The following is a 20071-nucleotide window of genomic DNA, read 5'->3' on the forward strand; positions in this document are numbered from 1 at the left end:
TTACATATATGGTGTGGATATGGTCTTCATGTTCACTTTTACAACTATGAGGCCCAGGCACTTACTTTTTTAAAAAACAACAACAACAACTAAGATTTGAAGGGTTTTTGAAGGTCAAACAAACAACAACAGCAATTTATACTTCTGGTTACAGGGTGATGTAGGCTTGCCGGGACTGACGGGGCTTCCTGGATCACCTGGTAGGAAGGTAAGATATTTTTATTCTTGATATTGGGCACAATCTGTGGGCGTGTTTTGGTATGAAGTTCCTCTCCACAAACATGCCAAAAAGTAGCTGGAGGAAAGTGGCCATTCTGACTTGGTCAGACCACACCTGGACTACTGTGTCCCGTTCTGGGTGCCACAATTTAAGAAGAATATTGACAAGCTGGAATGTGTGCAGAGGAGAGCGAAAAAGATGATCCAGCATCTGGAAGCCAAGCCTTATGAGGAACGGTTGAAGGAGCTGGCTGTGTTTATATAATAATAATAATAATTTATTATTTGTACCCCGCCCATCTGGCTGGGTTTCCCCAGCCACTCTGGGCGGCTTCCAACAAAGATGAAAAATACACTAAAATGTCACATATTAAAAACTTCCCTGAACAGGGCTGCCTTCAGATGTCTTCTGAATGTCAGGTAGTTGTTTATCGCTTTGACATCTGATGGGAGGGCGTTCCACAGGGCGGGCGCCACTACCGTGAAGGCCCTCTGCCTGGTTCCCTCTAACTTGGCCTCTCGCAGTGAGGGAACCGCCAGAAGGCCCTCGGAGCTGGACCTCAGTGTCCGGGCAGAACGATGGGGTTGGAGACGCTCCTTCAGATATACTGGACCGAGGCCGTTTAGGGCTTTAAAGGTCAGCACCAACACTTTGAATTGTGCTCGGAAACATACTGGGAGCCAATGTAGGTCTTTCAAGACCGGTGTTATATGGTCTCGGCGGCCGCTCCCAGTCACCAGTCTAGCTGCCGCATTCTGGATTAGTTGTAGTTTCCGGGTCACCTTCAAAGGTAGCCCCACGTAGAGCGCATTGCAATAGTCCAAGCGGGAGATAACCAGAGCATGCACCACTCTGGCGAGACAGTCCGCAGGCAGATAGGGTCTCAGCCTACGTACCAGATGGAGCTGGTAAACAGCTGCCCTGGATACAGATTTGACCTGTGCCTCCATGGACAGCTGTGAGTCCAAAATGACTCCCAGGCTGCGCACCTGGTCCTTCAGGGGCACAGTTACCCCATTCAGGACCAGGGAATCCTCCACACCTGCCCGCCTCCTGTCCCCCAAAAACAGTACTTCTGTCTTGTCAGGATTCAACCTCAATGTGTTAGCCGCCATCCATCCTCCAACCGCCTGGAAACAAGGAGACTGAAGGGAGGTATGATAGCCATCTTTCAAATATCTTAAGGGCTGTCATGTAGAGGATGAAGCAAGCTTGTTTTCTCCTGCTCCAGAGGGTAGGATCCAAACCAGTGGCTTCAAATTATAAGAAAGGAGATTCCAACTAAACATCAGGAAGAGCTTTCTGACAGCAAGAGCTGTTTGACAGTGGAACGGATTTCCTTAGAGAGATTGGATGGCCACCTGTCAGAGATGCCTTAGCTGCAACTCCTGTTACAGGGGATTGGACTAGATGCCTTTCCAACTCTACAATTCTATGGATTCTGCCTTTATTCTTTGTTAGCATTTTGGGGTGTTTACGTCCTTGTAGGAGAGGCTGGATTCTTTTTCTTGCTGTTGGACAATTTATGCTAATCTTTTAAGGATTCTCTGCCCCCCCCATAGGAATAGGAATTCAGAGAATTCAGATCCATTAACTCCATGCTGTCCAACATTTCTCCGATGAAAATAGGGACTTCCTATTCCATAATAAAAATATTATTAATAATAATTTTACTATTTATACCCCCCCCAACTGACTGTGTTGCCCCAGCCACTCTGGGTGGCTTCCAACATATATAAAAGCATAATAAAACATTAAACATTGATTTCAATGGGTCTGTTCTGAGTAAAACTTGTAATATCTGCAAGGGCCAGGGCTGGCAACTTGAATAAAATATTGTGGGGGCTCAGGTAAGCCCCACTTTGCATAATCAGTCACATGATGCGGTGCACACACACCATTTGAATGGGAATACCCATCAACTTTTGGGGACCTGGTCTCCTCAAATATTTTATTGTGGGTGTCGAAATCTCCACAGCCCCTAGGAATTGGCTTCTATGGCAAGGGCAAATGTGTATTTGAGAAGTGACGATGGGAGTGTACACACAACACACACACACACACACACACACAGTTAGTACCCCACCCCAGGGGCGTGGGAAAGGGGGGCAAGGGGGCGGGTCGCCCCAGGTGCCATCATAGAGGGGGGTGACAAATTATAAAGGAACAATTACTGCCCTACTAGAGTGGTTCATAAAAAACTTTTTTTTTTTTTAAAAAAAAATGCCTGCTCCATAGGTCTTATCTTACTACACTAGGGATTATATAGCTACATATGAAATTCCATGCATATCACTTAATATCTTGAACCTCCTTCACGAAAATAGCTGTTTATTTGGCCGTTTTCCCATGTCATGAAGGCTGAAATTTCCAAAAAGCACATGCCTTTACTAGACTTTTTTCGGGCACCTGCTAAAAGCATTCTTCTTTAGGCAAGCATACCTAGATGCTTAGGAAGTTGAAGTAATTTTAATCTTAATATTTTTGCTTTTGTATATTTTAAAGTAGGAATGTTAATTTTTTCTTGATTTTACTGCTGTGGTTTTTTGTTGTTTTTGTTTTGGTAAACCACTTTGCAGGTTTTTTTAAGATAAATTGTATTAAATAAATAAACAATAAATATAAATAAAATAACACAAGCCAAAACACAGTCCATCCTGTAGATTTAAGTATCTGTCCATACTGCCTATTTGTTATCATAGGCTCAGAATCCACATTCGTTGGTAAGAAAATATGAAATAACGTAAAACCATTTTTGTGAGGAAAAAATAAAAAAATAAAAAAATCAATGTGTGTGTGTGGGGGGGTGACAATAAATTTTCCGCACCGGGTACCACCTGACCTTCCTCTGCTCCACCCTTTCTCCAAACGCTGTTTGTGGCTGCTATTTGGAGAGCAGAAACAGGCAGGGAGTGGATTAAAGCATGCCTCCCTCCCCCCCCCCCCGCTGCAATTTATCTGTTGCAAATCACTCTCTTCTCTTGGGGTTTGCCGTGCACATGTGTTTTTAAGAGATAACGTTCTCATGAGCAGATTGAACTACTGCTGCCCACTTAGACTGCATACCCTCTACAATTTCTCCAATGAAAATAGGGACATTCCAACAACAACAACAACAACAACAACAACAACAACAACAACAACAACAACAACAACTGTTATTATTTATACCCTGCCCACGTGATTGGGTTGCCCCAGTCACTCTGGGCAGTTTCCAACATATAAAAAACATAACAAACATTAAACATTAAAAAAAACTTCACTAAACGTTATATAGTTACTTATCTCTGTGGCTCGGGGGTCGCATAACTCCAGACCCTCCAACACTTCTCTGATGAAAATAGGGACGTCGTACCATATCCTCCAACTTTTCCCTGATGAAAATAGGGATGTCCTGAGGCAAAGTTGGACATTCAGGGAACAAATCACAAACCGGGGCAGCTTCTGTAAATCTGGGACTGTTTCTGGAAAATAGGGAACCTTGGAGGCTCGGAGATTTTTCTTTTATTTTCATGAACTTCTTAGCTACAAGCAAGAAGCTGTAAACAGCATGGCTAATGAGCAGCAACAAGGTCTCTCTGTAAGAGACAAGAAGGCTTTCTTCTGAAAATGGAATTCTTTCCCAAATTTTATTTACTTGCTACATTTATATCCTTCTCTTTCTCCCAAAGGAATGCAGCTTGGCAAATTCATCACTGAGAAAGCAATACAATTTTAAAAATAAAAAAATACTTAAAACATCTAAAAGCATCTAAAAACATGTAAGGCAATTGCATATTCTCACAGCCAAAAGCTTCAAGGTACCTTTCAGCCAACAAATGCCTGGGAGAAACAGGAATACTTTCTAAATCCCTCTTGAATGCCAGTAATGAGGGAGATAGACACAGTTCATCCTGGAGGGTGTTCCACAAATGGGGCACCACCACAGAGGAGGCTCTGCCATGAACCAATGCCAACCAGGCAGGACCCAGAGGAGAGAATTATGAGGAGAGTTTAAAAAGAAGGCAAAGATTTGGTAAAGGAAATGCAAGCAGACAATAAGGGGTTTGTGTGTGGAACTTCTGTGGTTCCACTGTTATGTCAGGGCTGTTGGCACAAGTACAATGAAACACTTGCCCAACTTTAAAAGGCAGAACATAGAATCCTTTTCAGGTAGAAACACAAGCCAGTGCATAGGTTAAAGAAGAGAGAAAAAGACAAACAGACTTGGGATGGGGACAAGAGAAGTTTCCTAACAAATGCTTTTGATGGAGGCTGTGCTTTACTGGCCTCCTAAATATATATATATATATATAGAGAGAGAGAGAGAGAGAGAGCTGTTGAAAAAATATCTGGAAAATAAAAAATAAAGCTGTAGATCCTCTGTTGGCAAAACCCCACTGAAAACACCTTGGGCTGTAGACAAGCTGCTCTGTTTGCCAGCGTGCTTTTAGGAGAACAGCCAATATCCTGGAAGCCAGTTCGAGTGAAACTTTAAAAAGAGAGGGAGGAAGGGAGAGAAGACTAGTGGAGGGATAAAGAAAGACCTAATGGCCCATAGAGAAGTTTGGAGAGAACCGTTATGACTAGCAGCTGAGCTGGCGTCAGGGGTTGTCACTGTAGCTCAGGGGCAAAGCATCTGCTTTGCATGCAGAAGGTCCCTGGTTCAATTCCTGTCATCTCCAGGTAGGGCTGTCAGAAATCCTGGAGAGCAGCGGCTAGTCAGTGCAGCTGATTCTGAGCTAGATGGAGAGGCCAGTGTTCTGACCTGGTACAAAGCAGGCTCCAATGATCCTATGTCTTAAGAGAATCAGCACGTGCTAAGCACGAAGAAGGTCGCAGGTTCAATCCTTGGCATCTCCACGCAAGGTTGGGAAAGATTCCCTGCCTCAAACCCTGGAGATCTGCTGCCCCGTAGTGTGGATGTTGCTGTGCTGTTGGCTGATGCAGGGAAGCCAAAATTCTTGTTTACAAAGCTATTGTCCTACCAACCTTACTGAATGCTTGTGAAACATGGACCACTTATAAACGCCATCTCCAACTCCTCGAAAGATTCTATCAATGGTGTCTCTGAAATTTTTTTACACATCACTTGGGAAGACAGGCAAATTAATACCAGTGTGCTGGAAGAAGCATCACCAGTGTTGAAGCAATGATTCTTCAACATCAACCTTGTTGGACTGGACATGTGTGGATGCCTGATGATCGTCTTCCAAAGCACGTACTCTATTCCGATCTTAAAAATGGAAAGCGTAATGCTGGTGGTCAACAAAAGAGGTTTAAAGACTGTCTCAAGGCAAATCTAAAAAAATGTAGTAAAAACAGTGACAACTGGGAAACACTGGCCTGTGAGCGTTCCAATTGGAGAAGAGCCTTTACCAAAGGTGTCATGGGCTTTGAAGACACTTAAACTCAGGACGTAAGGGAGAAACGTGCTAAGAGGAAGGCACAGCTGGCAAATCCACACCATGATCAACTCCTGCCCAGAAAACAATGTTCCCACTGTGGAAGGATGTGTGGATCCAGAATTGGCCTTCACAGTCACTTACGGACTCATTGTTAAAACCGTGTTTATGGAAGACAAGCTTACTTGGCTACAAGTGATCACCAAAGAAGAAGAAGATAGTTTAGTTTTCTCACATATTGAAAATGTTACTGTCGGTTAGGCTCAGATTATTTTAACCCACTGTTCCTTTTAAACTTGAATATAATTTTATAGCCTTGCATTATGTTATTGTTTGACTTGTGAACAGCTCTGAGATTCTTTAAATCGGGGTAACCAAAATGGTGCCATTCAGATGTTGTTGGACTACAACACCCATCAGTCCCAGCTAGCTTGGCCAACAGTCACAAGAATTGATGGGAGTTGCAGTCCAAAACATCTGGAAGGCACTACCTTGGCCACCCCTGATCTAAGCCTAGAGTGGCACTCCATACTGCATGTGAAAGACGTAGGAATGCCTCTGTTTAGAATGTAATTGGATGCCAACTCCCATCAGCCCCAGCCAGCATGACCAATGGTCAGGGATGGTGGGAGCTGGGAGTCCAACAACATCCAAAGGGCTGCAGGTTTTCCTATCCCTCATCTAAGAGGATGAATTCTCTGCTCTCCAGAGTAAATACCTCTTCTGAATAGAGGCATTCTTCCATCTCTTGCATACAAGAGGGATTGCTGCTCCTTAGAACAGGGAGTGAGACCTTGTGGCTCCAGCTGACATGAATTGGGTGATGGGAGCTGGCTGTCCACATCACAGAGTCATATTCTTACTGCTGCCACAGAAACATTTTCATTTGCAGTCTGAATATTTGCATTTCCTCAGCTTTCTGAGTCAGAGACACTTTTATTTTTATGTAAGCCACATGCTCTATTTCTGCCATAGTTCACACCAAAAGGGGTGATGTGTCAAACACTGTAATTTCCCAGGGCATTGATTCCAGTGGCAGTTTGGCTGTTCCTACCCTGGTCGCCTCGTTTTTTAAATTTTTACCCACAATGCCTTCTGCCCCCTTTTACAAGGTGTATGTAACTGCTGACCAAACAACTGAGAGACATTTTCCCATGGCAGACCAAATCTTGCTTTCTCTGGGCAGCATTTCCCCCCTAATAGACCATAAATTTGGTGGTTTGGTGTTGTTTAGTTTTTTCTTTCTTTTCTTAAAAAGGATTTTCAGCTTTGAATCAGTAGATGAACATGACCCTATACCTGTCAGCTGCCCTGGAAAAAAGGGACATCTTGTGTTTTCTTGCAAGAGGACAGAGGCCAAAGTGGCCGACGCAAGCTCTTGTATTTCCGGGCTGTACCTCTTACAGGCATGGCACCCACAGATGTGCATTTTGGGGGGCCACACAAGATCACTGCCCCCCCAAAGCACTTCTTTCCAGGCCACACCCCCTCCTGGCTCTGCTGTGGAGCTGCCCTTGAGTGTTCTGGCCTGGCTGCAATGTGTCTGGGAACTCTGACTATGCCTCTCGCTTGCCTGGATGGAGGACAGAGAGGGGTGTGTGGAGTAAAATTAGTTCACTGTACAAATCTTAGCATTCTGTGCCTCACACACTTTTGCTTCTGGCCCTGCCCACCACTGGCCCCCAGAAGTGAATGTGGCCCTTCATCTGAAAAAGTTTCCCGGCCCCTGCATTTGAATATGGAGCCCCGAAGCTGGCATGTGTGGGTAGATTCATCTTAGTTCAGAACAGAGGCAGTTATTGTGGCCAGTTATCTTTGGACGTGGTTTATTTTCATAGGAAGAGGCTGTACAGCAGCTGCATAAGGCATAGAAGAGGCAACAGGAAGGCAGGTCAAGAATCTCTAGGTGGGGAGGATCAAGGAAGGCATGGCTTTCTATCTGCACAGGATTGATTTGGGGCACCTCCACGGTGGTCAAATAAGAACATAAGAAGAGCCTGCTGGATCAGACCAGTGGCCCATCTGGTCCAACATCCTGTTCTCAGAGTTTCCCACAGGGAACTGGCAAGCAGGGCTTGAGCACAAGAGGGCTTGAGCCACCCACCTGTGGCTTCCAGCAAACGACTCACAGTGTGAGTGCTGGATCAGAATAGCCTCAGATTCTCTTCATAAGGGAATCTGATATACTTGAAGGACTACCTTTTGCAGTACCAACCTGCCCACACGCTAAGGTCAGCAAACGAGGCCTTTATGAAGTGTCCACCTCATGGAGTAATCACGTCGGTGGGGGTGAGAAGACATTTTCTGCAGGTCAAATCCATCAAGCCCCATCATCAACGCAGACTTGTAGGAGAAGAGACCCACCTGTTTCCACTGGCTTTTTCCTGAGGTTTTCTTTTCTTTTCTTTTTTCCAGGGGGAGATGGTTTTACAGGATTGTTGACATTTCTGGATTGTAAATCTCTACTGGCCTTGGGTGGGTGGTTTAAAAATAAATAAATAAATTTCAGCTTCTTCTTAATACAGTATATGTGGAGAGAGAGAGATTTGTGATTTGCACTGTGTTTTTCTTCTGTAAGCCACCTTTGAGAGAGTGCTTTGCCCTTAAGTGCAGCCAGAAAGTATTTTAAAATACATTATAAATAGGATTCTCTGGCTGCAAGAGTGTGTGACAGGCTTGTACAGTGGAACCTTGTGTTATGTACCGTCCTCCTTGCGAACGCTTCGGGTTATGAGCTCCACTAACCTGGAAGTAGATGCTCCTGGTTGCGAACTTTGCCCCGGGATGCTAGCAGATGTTGCATGCTGGCAGCAGCGGGAGGCACCATTAGCAAAAGCACGCCTCATGTTACGAGCAGTTTCGGCTTAAGAATGGACCTCTGGAACGAATTAAGTTTGTAACCGGAGGTACCACTGTATGTGGTTTTTGCCATCTCTGATCCCTTCTGTGCTGTCAGAACTGCAAAGTACTTTTTTGGACCCTGAACAGCCACTGGATGCTTTGCAGCTCAATGCATTTGGTGGTTGCCTTTCATGCATGGCCTGCAGACGGGAGTCACTATCTGCACCATCCTCCCCTTCACCAACCATCCCCATTTGCTCTGCAAAGCCTGCCGGACTGCCACTCTGAGGGTTGACAGGCTGGATTAGGGCTGCCGCAGGAGTTGACTTGGGCCCTCATTACAAAAGTGGCAGGAGACTTCCACTTCAGTTGATGACCCCAGTTGTGATTTAAGGCCCCGGAATCACCCAGAAACACCTGTAGAGGCGATCAAACTCAGACTCTTGTTTTTCACCTGTCATTTCAGTTCTATTGGAAGAGGCTCATGGTGGGAAAGACCATGGGGAATACCTACCCAACTTGCCTAATGCCTGGTTGTTCCCCACCACTTCCTGAGGAAATAATCCAGTTGAGGCAAAGATGGAGGGGAAGAGCAATGCTGGGAAAGAAAGAGTAGCAAAATTGCAGAAAACATAACCAACAGCCCATCCCTGGTGCGCAGCAAACTACTGCATATGAACCATGAAATGTGGCAAGGGTTAGTCTCCCCCACTCTCATCACAAGCCGACAACATGTCTACTTTAGGGGTGGCTAGCTCCAGATGATGTTGGATCACAACTCTCATCACCATTGGCCACACTGGCTGCGGCTGATGGGTTTTGCTGACCAACAGATTTTAAAGGGCTACAGGATACAAACCCTAGTTCTCCTTGCACATATGCATTGATCCAATCATGATGACTCTTCTAGCATTTTAAAAAGACCTTTCCACAAAACCAGTTTACCTGAATTTTTTATTCTTTTGAACAGGGACAGAAAGGATATCCAGGACCACCGGGTCATCCTGGAGACCAGGTGAGTGGCGCTTGTTGTTATTGTTGTCGTTGCTGCTGCTATTGTTGTTGTTGTTGTTGTAATGTTCTGTTTCAAGAGTGACTTAACTAGTTGTGGCAGCTGCCCTTCCTATGGCATGTACTGGATTGGTTCAGAAATAAGTCAAGTGACTCCCCCCCCCCAAAAAAATCAAGAAATAGCTCTGGTTATTTCTGAGCCAATCCCAGCTGCTTGTTGAATTGATTGATTGATTTGTTCCAAGGCTGGAAATTTAAAGAGGTTAGAAAGCAGCTGATACAGAGGTGGGCAAAGACATACACTCCTTGCCCCAAGGATTTCAGTTGGTGCAGAAAAGAATTTTGGGAGCTTCTAAATTTCAGCTTTCCTTGGAGGCTGATGTTACGGAGCCCCCAAAGCTCCTTCCTTCCTGGGACTGCGCCTTGCAAACATTATTGATGCCTCCATTTAAAGCCCGTCTTTCACTAGAATATGCTTCCACCTGAAAGTCACTTGAAACCTGCCCTGGTATCTCTCATCCAGCAACGTGTTGTGAAAGCACCAATTTATTTATCGATTTGTTGTTTGGTTTATTTTTACATCCCAGGTTTTTTGACCCTCAGGTTCTGAAAGTTGGTTTGCAGCTTTTCAAAAGGCAACTTTAATAACTCCCTAACCCTGCCTGCACCCAAATCCCAATGCATTGGTCCTAATTATAAGGCATAGTTGTGTTGCAGCCTATCTCTCTCCAGCATCTGATCACTTCCCTATTCTTTTGTCATGGATTTAAAGAGAAACCCATCCACACCTTCAATCCTCTTGGTCCCAAAACACTATTCCCAGATGTAACTGGAGGTCCCAAAGAGTTGGCTGCTATAGAGGCATTGCCCCTAAAACATAATTGGATGTCCTCATAAGGTTGGCTCCCGTTGGCATTTGCCTTAAGCAGATTTCTCCCAGGGCTGCAGAACTGTTTTCATGACCCAGAAGCCAAAGCCGAAAGAAGCTACTGGCTGTTCTAACTTTGGTTAAGTTCCATTGGCAGATGTTGTACAGCAGTTACCTAGATCAGAGGCTCCATGCTCTCTTCCTTCCAGGGCTGGAAATCTTTTAATGCGCAATGAGCCAAAGCAGGGAGGAGCCCCCAAATCTCCCTGACCCATTCTCCTCAAGTTGCTTGGACCTCTTTTTGCATTTTGAGCAGCCCACTCCTTTGAACCAAATGAATGAATCAGTCAAGATTTAATAGTCAGCCAAATATAGATTACAGTCAAGAAAACCGAAATAAGCAAGTGGATTTTAGCAAACAAAGTTAATAAGAAGAGCATAATCAGACACATATAATAAAACACCTGTAATACGTAAGACATGCTTAGATATCAAATGAAGATGTTTGCACTCCAAAGGTGTCTCTGGGGATCATTTCAGGTGTTTGTTGGATTCTGCTTTGATTTATGTTGGGGCCCCTCATGCTATCTCAGTGTCATGCGGCTGCCGATCCATGGAGGGCAAAGCATGTGGAGATGCGTTTTCAGTTTCTAAACGTTTTCTGATGTTTTCAAAACCTTTATGTTAGGGATGTAGCTGTACATTTACTTTACCTCTCCCCCCCCCCCCGTGGTGCATTAATGTTTCAGCTGGAGTGGACTGAATCGCTTCTTAAAGAAGGAGGCTGTAATTTAATTTTCTCCTACGCCCACCTCACCCCTTTTCTGTTTAGATTAGCGTGATGTTTACAGTAAAATAAATAAATAAATAATGAACCCGATGAATGGCAGAGTCTGTTGAGCTTGATGTGAAAGTATTTTATACACAAATTCATTCAGCATGAAATCTATTGCTGGGAATTCAACATTCAAGCAGTTGGGGCTTTGCTCAGGACCTTCACTTCTTGTATTATTGCATTTATAACCCACGTATCCTCCAAGATGCTCAAGGGGGCATGTGTGACTGGTTAGGCTGAAAGCTGGTGACTGGCCCAAGGTTGCCCAGTGAATTTCATGGCCAATGAAGTTCAACTCAGAGTAGACCCATTGAAATTAATGAACCTAAACTAGTGGTGTCCATTTGATTTAAATGTGTCTACTTTGTGCATGATTAATGGTGAGTACAACCCTAAGTGCATATTTGAACTGTGGTCTTGCAGGTCATAGTCCAGCGTTTTAACCATGACACCACACTGACTGTCTCTGCATGTGATGAGTTGCATTTCACCACTGTATTCTGGGAAACCCTTTCACAACTCTGCTGTTTCACATCAACTGCTGTTGACATCTGTGGGATTTTACTTGTGATTCAGTCTTCATCACTTGGGAAAGGCTGCAGCCCAGTGTTGGAGGAATCTGCTTTGCACTCAGAAGGCCCTCTACCTGACACACTGGAGAACTGCTGCCGGTCAGTGTAGACAGCACTGAGCTGGATGGACCAGTGGTCTTTTGGTGTTCCTGTATATACTCATGGCAAATTCATTCTCCAAATATGGATGTTTTTGCAACCAGAATGACACCGTCCATGCATGAGAGGTGGTCTTAGCAGGCTCAGAGGAACACCAATGTTTGTTGAAGTGCAAAAAATGTTTAGGAACATCACCCCTCCCATCACACACGTACGGACACACACAAAGGACTGGGTATGCTCAATGGGCACAGAATATTGACTATTGGTAATGGGAAAATCAGGACGAGGTGGAATGACATGTTCTGAAACAGAGCATAGGAACACAGGAAGCTGTCTTATACTGAGTTAGACCATGACTGCATCTAAATCAGTATTGTCACTGATTTAGTAATACTAAATAAGTATTGGCACTGACTGGCAGCAGCTTTCCAGGGAATTAGACCAGGGGCATCCCCAGCCCTCCCTGCATTGAACCTGGGGCCTTGCAAGTGCTCTTCCACCGAGCTACAGCTCTTCTCCAAATGGGGCGGGCCAACTAGAACCCTAAAAGAAGCACCCCATGCTGCAACTTTTTGTTGCATTGTCCCACTGCTTTCTTTATAATGTGTCAGATGTTATTTTCTGTTCATTTTGATCTACCTGCATCTTCAAAATGGTGGTAGGAGGGAAGATGCTACTTGTGGTGAGAACATGGAGAGAATGTTGGATTCTGTGAAGCAAATGCTAGTTTAGTTAGTCTAGGAATGGGGAAATTGTGGCCCCCCCAGATGCTGTTGGACTACAACTCCCATAATCCTTGACTGTTGGTCATTGTTGGCTGGGGCTGATGGGAGTCCAATAACACCTTGAAGGCCTCAGGTTCTCCCTGGTGTAACCATATGGAAGCTCTGAGCTTTTCCGTGCTTCTTTCGTGGATGGGTTCCACATGTGCTCCTGATGCTCTTTCTGTCAGATGGATCAAAGTTCATGCACTGTGTCTACTGTGAACCTGTTGTGCCTATCAGCATGGCATCCACCATGTTGAGAAAGAGGAATTATTATTATTATTATTATTATTATTATTATTATTATTATTATTATTATTATTATTATTATTATTATTACTACTACTACTACTACTGCATAACATGAAGCCAGATTTAATTCTTCCCATTCCCTGCCCTGCTGCCCTTTCCTCTCTTTTTTTACAGGGTGAACGAGGATCTGACGGGAACCCAGGTGCCAAAGGTTATCCTGGCAGGCAGGTGCAGTAAATCTTACCGTGCTGTGTACAGCATAGGGGTTTGGTGGGCAGGCAGGTAGATGGCTACGGTGTCCCACAATTAATAAGGGATTCAGTCCCAGCTATAATGTGTTTGCATGCCAGTATTGTGATTAGGTAATTTTAGACTCTGGACCACTCAGGGGGGTTTCCCCCTTTGTAGGTCACGGTGCGAAATGCATGGTCCTCGAGATGTTGCTGGACTCCAGGTCAGTCAGCCAAGGCAAGCATGCCTAGTGGTCAGGGATGTTGGGAATTGTAGCCTAGCTAAGGCTGGGTGGAGAATTTGATTCAATTGGCATTGAAAGGTAAACCAACATAATTTGCACTTTCTGAAACACTATGCACAAGCTGAAGCACTTTTCTGAATTTTGCAGTGTGATTCCCCAGCAAAGTAATGTGCACACAAATGCATATACTGGATAAAAAAAATTTATGAAAATAGCATGCAAACATATGTTATTATTTTTTAACATTGTCTTGCAAAAAAAGTGTGTATGCTGATAGCTCCCATCATCTCTGACCACAGGGATGAAGGTCACAGGTTCTCCTATCCCTGAGCTAGAGGCCACAGGAGTTTTTAGTACATGTACGCCGTGCAGTCTTCTGCATGATCTGCTTGTTTCAGTGGAGGAAAGCATATGCATGGCTCTCATCGCCGTGCAAAGGAACGGGACAGGTCATGTGACCAATGGCTCAGCATGTGCCAGAGTGCATGCAGCACTCTGGACGGCCCCCGCCCACATCTTTTCCACTATGCACGCCTGTTGTTGCTGTGTCTAAAATAATAATTGCTGGATGAAATGTGGTGTGAAGGGCAGCTGTGTTGTGTATGTGTGTGTGCTTATGGAAGGGAGATGTTATATAGCTGCACCTTCTCTCTTTGAGGCAATGCAGTTGTTGAAGAAGCTGCAGAAACCAAAGTTCTCTCTTGGCGGCAACTATAAAAGGAGCATCAAAGGCTTGGCCTGCAGTGAAGCCTAGCTGTATGCCAGCCTCTGTTGCTGAAAAGGGTATGCAAGCTTTTAACTGACGTTGGTCATTCTGAATGGGCAGGAGGTTGTGGAACTGACTTTCAGATTCATACCTGACACAGTGCAGTCACCATCAATCAACTGGTTTTTTTCTTTGCTATTAATAGAGAAATCCTGGCATGTGTCACAAGACTCTTTGTTGTTTTGGCCCGTTGTACGTTCCTGTAAATAACAATACTAAATATAAATAAGTAAGCAAGCAAGCAATGTGCCACAATGTCCACTTATCCCTGCATGGCTCAACAAACTTTTCAAAAAGTTTATTCAAGGCACAGCAATAGAGGCCATGAGACAGCAGGAATGCTTTCTCCCTGTAAGTTTCCAGCTTTCCCATTTGTTTGATGAAACGTTCTGTCTAAGCCAAAGGTTTGTGTGCTTTTTTCACCAACAGAAGCTTATTCAAAGGGGGGAAGGTGCAGAATAGCCCTGTTTCTTATCCTCTGGGACCAATATAGTACAGCTGCCCACACTAACCTCTTCAGTCTCAGTTATGTTTACTTTCCTTATTCGGTGCTTTCATTACTTCTTCTTTTGGCAAGTTTTGGTTTTGCATCGCAGTGGAAAAGTTGGAAGCTTTGGCTTCTTTTTGGTTCAGGCGTCGGAGGCAAAGTTGTTAACTTTGGCCTGATGGCAGAAGCATACAAACAAACATTTTGACAGTGGGATCTGGGTTTATCTTTCAGAGCTTCCTGAATTGGAGGTGATGGAAGTTGGAGGTGGAAGGAGATCGTTCAATTTCATTTAGTCTGGCAACTGGCATAGAGTAAATAACCATGGAAGTTTATTATAGGAATGGGAGAGAAATCTGTTTCACTTTGCATTTTAGTACAAGCTCACCTAATTTATACCCCCTAAGCCCATGAGCAACTGAAACAGAGCTATCCTTTGTAATTCACATGTGTATGAACTTTGTGACACAGCTTGCCACAAAAAAATTAAAAAATATACATATGATAGGAAATGGTGCACAAAAGTACTTGCAGTAGTGATGGTAACATAAAAAAATGCATAAAATAAGGGAATGGCTAGCAGAAATGTGCCTGTTGCACAGATGAATATCCACACACTGATGCAAAACTTAAGGATGGAAGAATAAGAGGAGGAGAGATTGAAATTAATACATTTTTTCCTATTCCCTAGTCTCAAATAGGAATATTTTATTTCAACAGTGAGAATGGATGAGCTTTACATTTCCAGACAAATAGTCCTTAACCCTTATTCATCTTGCCAGTTTTTTTTTATTTACCCCTTGCAATTATACAGAATTTGAGATTCTCGTAAGTTCCTAGTCCTCGTGAGTTCTGCAAGTCAAACTACATGGTAACATGTAGTGTTCAGCTATGCCTTTGTTTCATCTTTAATTGGTTGCAGGTATGGGTGGATAGATGGGTGGACATTTTTGGGAAGAGGAGGCTTATTCCCTTTCTCTCCAGCTCCAACTGGGACTGAAATCCCCCTTTGAAACACGCCTCTAAAGCTGGGGTCGCCAACATGGTGCTCTCCAGATGTTGCTTGGCTGCAGCTCCTATTAGCCCCAACCAACTAGGCTAGTGGTCAGGGGTAATGGGAGCCACCTCTAGAGGGCATGTTCACACCCACAGCTGCCCTGTAGCCTATCCAATAAAAAGCCATTGAAAAATAGAGGGGGTTTTTGGGAGTCCAAAACATCTGGTGGGCACCAGGTTAGGGAAGGTGGATGTAGCGCAGCAACACACAGGTCTCTAGTTTCACAATTCTAAGCTTGATACCACCCAACACCTTCCCTATGACAAGTCCTTTGTGAAGGCAGCCAGTCTCCTCCATTGCCTTTCCCACAGCAGCTGGTTTCCAGAAGTCTCCTGCTTCTGAACCTACATGCTCAGTTTTTCTATCAGAGCTAAGCATTGGCCATGGGCTTAACTTGCCTCTGTTTACCATCAATATCACATTCCTGTAATTAGGAAAACCTCTGCACTCTCACCCCCACCCCCCCAAAAAAACTAATTTGACAGAGCAGGGTTGAAAGTTGCTGGCCTGGGATTTAAGCCTGGCTTTCCATTACCTTGTGATAAATGCAGCTGATAGCTTCTTAATATATTAGCACAGAGGTCAGCCTGCAGCCTGTACATGTGCGTGAGCAACTTACTACAATCTGATATCAACCAGCCTTTGCTTTTCCCTTCTTGCATTCAGTCCACTCCCCTGTTGCAGCTGAGCTGCTCTGGAATGGAGTAGAATTTACTATGAGTTCTGTTTTAAAATGTGAATGCCTGCAGAGCTATCTCCCTGTAACAATTAGGGCATTTGTTTCCGGAGGCTTATTGTGATGATGATAATTCTTCCCCTCTGAATTCCTTCCTAGCTATCTCTTGGGCTGCCTCCTAAATTGCAAAGAGAAGCCTCTGCTTTGGAACTGTTTGCAGATGTTTGTGTGTGTGTTTGTGTATTTTAAAAAAGTTCTAACATGTCCACATTTATCTGTCTTTCTTGCTTTGCTTTGTTTTTCCCTTCTTGTGTTTCAGGGTTTACCTGGACCTATAGGAGAACCTGGTCCAAAAGGCAGCCGGGTAAGTGAGAGAGAGCCTTGTTTATACACTTCCACTGACATGGACGAGGAGGGAACCAGTAGGCAGTGGTGACTGGGGCCCACTTGGACCAGTAGGGTGAAAGGCAAATGAGCCAGCAGTAGGTGAAGCCAGAGCCAACAGATTCTGGTGTCCTCCCCCACCCCTGCCACCCCATGGTCCTCCTCCCTGCCCTGCTGAGCTCTGCACTGAGCCTAAGGAAGAGAAGGAAGCTGACAACCAGCACTCTTCTTTGAACTGACTGTAAGTTGGAAGGCAAGCTGGTGAGGAGGGACTGAAGCACACCTGTTTGCCCTAATGGACCAGCCTTCACTCGCTCCTATAACTTCTGGAAACAGTGAAGAACAGCTGCTAAGGAACCCCTGACAGCAAAGTGGCCCACTGCACTTCTAAGACCAGCAGTCCTGGCATGAATGGGAGTAAAGCACACATGTAAACTGGGAGCACAGGTCATTGCCAGGCTATAGGGCTCTGGGTTTTAAATGCCTGGGCCAATGAGACTTGCTCTCCTGGAATGAGGAGCAGCTGGAACTGATCTGCTTGCCCTGGCTCCTGCCTGCCAGCAGCTGCTGCAAAAGGAAGCAGTCCAAGGCTTGCTGCCAGGTTTGTGTGGAGCAGTGGGTCTGTGTCTCAGCAGCAAACGTTACCTTCTCCCTGAACCAGCCTTGCCTGTCCTATTGCCTGGGGACCTATTGCTTCCAAGTGCCCATGAACTGCTGTGAGCCTGCTTGTTGGCTATCAGTATCTTCCCAGTCATTCTGCCCTGGCACACGTTGGGGGCTGCCCTTGCAGCTGTCCTGCCCTTGGCTTACTGTCCTTAGGTTTTGCTGGAATTGCTCATGGTTGAGCAACAGTGGATTCACTGGGGGGTGTGTGTGTGTGTGTGTGTGTGTGTGTGTGTGTGTGTGTGCGCAGGAAGGAAGGTCTCAGCAGATGCCTCTCATCCACTCTTCCTTGCTCTGCCTAATCAACCCTTGCATAGGTTTGCCTGCTGTCTTTGGCAACAACAAATCCTCAAGCAGCCTGTAACTGACGTGTGGAAGAAGCTGGGGGGTGTCTGTTGGGTTCGGCCTGTAGCTAAGCTCCAAGATGAGATGCTAGAAATGCTGAGGTTAGGCTTTGTGGTGGAACCCCCCCCCCCCCCGGCCCTGTAAGTGGAAAACAAGCACAGCAAGGCATGCCCAGCCCATGATATTCTGCTGCCTGAGGCAGAGGACAAGACGGCATGGCCTCTTCCTTCTCTACTCAATGTACAGAAGCTGGCTGGACTGGTGGGTGGGATAGGAGCTTACATTGCATCTGAAGCAGCAGACTAGTTTAGGGCCCCAGGTCAGGCCCTGTGGCAAGCCCTGCTACAGCCAGGGAACTCTCGCTGCTGTCTCTTAGCATCTGTCACCTGAGGTGGTTGCCTCACCTTGCCTCCTGCCCTGAAGCAAAGAGGAAAGTACTGCCCACCCTGCTTCCCTACTGAGTTAGTTTACAACTTATAGGGAGGATGTGTCTCCCACCACATAGACAAACATTCAAAAGGATCAAAACAAGCCACCAAAACAATGCAAAATGCATAGATTGGGGGAGAAAACCAATCACGGTTTAAGACAACCTTAAAAAGCGTGCACAAAAATGACAGAAACTACCCAGCACAAAACTAAGTCACATTATAAATACTGTATTTCAGCCTAATTTAAATCCACCCATTAAAAGCAGCAGGGAAGAAGTGAGATTTCTAGAGCCATTTGAAACTATGAAGGAGAGGAGCTTGCTTAATGTCCAGTGGAACTGATTGCTACAATTGCGGGGCAAGACCCTTTTTCATCAGCCTGATTGTCCTCACAGGCAAGCACCTGAGCAGGGTCTGTGAAGAAGATTGTAAAGCAGAGGAGGGGATCCTCTGGCCCAGGAGAAGACAGGATGTGGCTCTCCAGCTCTGTCTGAACTCTTGGAACTCTTCTCTGCCCACAGCACTTGCCAGCCCCGCACAGGGGCAGAGCCAGGATTGGGGGGGGGGGCAGAACCTCAGTTTGCTATGTATTTTTATCAGTTTTTTTATTTGGGTGTGTGTATGTGTCCTTCCGTGCCCCCTCCCCCAGGTACACCCATGGCCGTGCATCACACCTGCCTTGAGTATCTTTGGTGTAATTGAACCGCTGGCATGTGGCCCTTGGAAGGTTGTCCAGAAGGGAATGTGGCCCTTGGCGCAAAAAGGTTTATCACCCGTGCCTCAAAGTACGGGCTGTTTGGCCTAAGTGAAGGCGGTCCTTCATATTCTCTCCTTTCGCTTTGTTAGGTTTGTAGGATCCAATCTTTAGATGTTGATTAGACAGATTCAGTGGCCTGGTGCAAGGGTGGAGAATTGTTTTCAGCTCAACTGCTGCATACCAGTGGTGGGTGGGAGCAGAAGAAAAAGTAGGTGGATCAACAGATGCAATTTTTACCTTTAGTGCAGGCTACATTTCAGGTGTGCAAAAACCAGGTATTTCTACCTGCACTGCACCCCACACAGCTCCATCACCTGTCCGAGCATGCAAAGGACATGAGCAAGTCTCAAAGATGCCATCAAGTCAGCAAAGCACTTGAGCAGACAGCACAGGGCAGGGCCCAGGGAGAGTCCAGAGGGCCACGGAGAAGACTGGAGGGCCACATCTTGCCCCTGGGCCTGAGGTCCAGTACCTTGTTTTAGCTGGATAACGAAATGGAACTTTCATGTTCATAGGCAGTCTACCCCTGACTGCAGTTGCTGCGGTAGCAAACAACCTGGGGAAGTCTTGGTCCCCTGCTTGGGTTAGGTGCACTTTTTGTCTAGCCCTGAAGGGCTCTTCTAGTGCCAGAGCTTAGCTTTGTAAGGAGGGAGCTACTCAAGGGGCCACATTTTGACACCTCTGCTTCTAACAGTGAACCAGCATCTTGAACCCACATGCAAAGGCCAACACCTCTGATGCCACAGTAGTGCTTTGTGTCCTCACTTGGGCTGCCTCATCCTGACTGTTCACTTTCGAGAAGCTTCTGCCTCTTTTCCATTCCACCCTCCTCTTCTTCACTTTTATTGGAAAGAAGCAGAGCTCCGGTTAACTGCCTCCTACTCTCCACTGCAATTCCAAATCAACATGATGCTCTGAGCCAATAAATCCATCTCCCTGGTTGTCATGTGCTCTTTTTAATTGTGAGCAGTAAATGCTACCAGCTGGCTCTCATCACTGGGAAAATTGCAAGCGATAAACAAAGGTTGACCCCATCAGTGGTTTTCATTCTTGTACAAGGGAAGAAGGTGGGGGAAGGGGCTGATCAGCTGTTTAATATCCTGTAATGACAGGCTGCTCCACAACACAGCCTACCCCCCAGCTGTCCTTAAAAAAAAAGTATGATGGAGATAACAAACACA

The 20071-nt window shown here is 45.4% G+C and overlaps 1 protein-coding gene across 5 annotated transcripts in view; it reads left to right on the top strand.

Annotated features, from left to right (window-relative positions):
* The window catches only part of COL27A1 (collagen type XXVII alpha 1 chain), a 255431-nt gene that overhangs the window by 62856 nt on the left and 172504 nt on the right, over nucleotides 1–20071 (top strand). For all 5 annotated transcript variants that reach the window (XM_081179610.1, XM_081179608.1, XM_081179609.1 and 2 more), the window contains 4 exons: nucleotides 155–208; nucleotides 9416–9460; nucleotides 13024–13077; nucleotides 16630–16674. In XM_081179610.1, coding sequence (XP_081035736.1) covers nucleotides 155–208; nucleotides 9416–9460; nucleotides 13024–13077; nucleotides 16630–16674 — 198 coding nt within the window. The remainder of the gene's footprint in view (nucleotides 1–154; nucleotides 209–9415; nucleotides 9461–13023; nucleotides 13078–16629; nucleotides 16675–20071) is intronic.

The sequence above is a fragment of the Podarcis bocagei genome, assembly GCF_964188305.1.
Source record: "Podarcis bocagei genome assembly, chromosome: Z".
In the NCBI taxonomy this organism is placed as follows: Eukaryota; Metazoa; Chordata; class Lepidosauria; order Squamata; family Lacertidae; genus Podarcis; species Podarcis bocagei.